General features: G+C 55.3%; 1 protein-coding gene across 1 annotated transcript; it reads left to right on the forward strand.

Moving 5' to 3' along the window:
* The first annotated feature begins 206 nt into the window (after nt 1–206).
* Nucleotides 207–1,551, forward strand: LOC127752279 (lipase member H-A-like). Its single transcript, XM_052277151.1, has 4 exons — nt 207–574; nt 665–810; nt 906–1,186; nt 1,360–1,551. The coding sequence occupies exons 1-4, from the start codon at nt 207–209 to the stop codon at nt 1,549–1,551; spliced, it is 987 nt and encodes a 328-aa protein (XP_052133111.1).
* The last annotated feature ends 77 nt before the right edge of the window (nt 1,552–1,628 follow it).

The raw sequence follows: 1,628 nt of genomic DNA on the forward strand, positions 1-1,628 counted from the left end.
CGATACATCGAACCGGCACCGGCACAATTGGCAATTGGTGTCGAATTTCAAAATGGTCCGGAAATGAACTCATATTTCACTTTTCACCAGTGATTTCTGATGTTTCATATTGTTTCGATATATCGTGTCAATTTCGATTCGTCACCACTTCGAGAAGCGCAGCAGGGCTATAGAGAGTGTGCCTCTCCCTCCATGACAGGTCCACGATGAGAGTCTTCCTGGCGGTGGCGGTCCTGTGCGCCGCGGGCGCGTACGCCGAGGACGTCAAGGAGGCCGTCGCCATGCCGTCGTCGGGCACCTGCGAAAAGACGGCCGGCGGGTCTTGCAAGCTCAGCCTGCTGACCACCAACCTCGCCGTCAACCCCGGCATCGTCCGGCCCGAGATTCTCGCCGCCACCGACCTCACGTCCGAGCTCCAAGAGTGGAACAAGCTGGGCTACGGCAACAGCTTCCCCGTCCTGGACGACAGTGGCAAGGTCGTCAACGCCAGTGTCGACGCCCTCACCTTCACCAACTTCGCCACCTTCGCCAACAAGTTCCAGGAAAACGTCAAGTTCCACTTCTTCAACAAGTAGTGAGTTCTCCTCGCTATGCATCTCTTGTTTTCTCTGCGGCAAAAGCCCGAATGCACAACTCGCTTTTAAAACGACTGTGTTTCTCTCAGTGACGAGAAAGACATCCGCGGGCACCAGGTGCTCGACGCCAAGACACTGCTGTCGATGGGCTGGGACAAGGAGCTGCCCGTCAAGGTCATCATTCACGGCTTCACCAACACCATCGAGTCCCCCGCCATCCAGGTGCTCAAGAACGGTAAGCCACGCCTCGAAAAAATGCCAACTGGGAGGTACTTTTTTGACTTTTTTTTTTGTCCACAACAACAAATGACTAATTTCTTTTCCCCACAGCTTTCCTCAAGACGGGCAAGTACAACGTGATCGGCGTGGACTGGGGCAAGCTATGCGCGGGCATCAACTACCTCGGGGCGCGGTTCAACGTGCACGGCGCCGGCGCGCAGGTCGGCGAGTTCCTGGACAAGCTCATCGGGCTGGAGCTGACCGACGGGTCGCAGATCCACATTCTGGGCCACAGCCTCGGCGCCCACGTGGCTGGCATCGCCGGCAAGACGGTGACCCGTGGCGTGATTAAGCGCATCACCGGCATGGACCCCGCCGGTCCCCTCTTCCAGGTGCGGACAAGAAAAATAATTGCAAAGAATAGTTTTTTCAAAAATATTTTGTTTGAATTCTTTTCTAAAAAAACAACAACAAAAAAAACAACAAAATTGTTTTGGAAAAAACTTTGAAATCATCATCTTCATTAATTTTCGTACATACCAATACAATGTCCGCCTTCTTCCAGGTGACTGGACCGCACGGCGTCATCTTCCACACGGACGCGGAGCTGGTCGACATCTACCACACCAACATGCACTGGCTCGGCAAGTCGGCTCAGCTCGGTCACATCGACTTCTACCTCAACGGCGGCGTGCACCAGCCCGAGTGCGCCTGGAAGGAGATCATCATCGCCGGCAACGCCTTCGGGCCGTGCTAGCACTCCCGCTCCTTCGAGTACTACGCCGAGACGCTCGCCAACGGCCGCGGCCTCGAGGGCACCTTCTGCCCCAACTT

The sequence above is a fragment of the Frankliniella occidentalis genome, unplaced genomic scaffold (genome assembly GCF_000697945.3).
Source record: "Frankliniella occidentalis isolate FOCC.00 unplaced genomic scaffold, Focc_3.1 Scaffold5906, whole genome shotgun sequence".
NCBI lineage: Eukaryota > Metazoa > Arthropoda > Insecta > Thysanoptera > Thripidae > Frankliniella > Frankliniella occidentalis.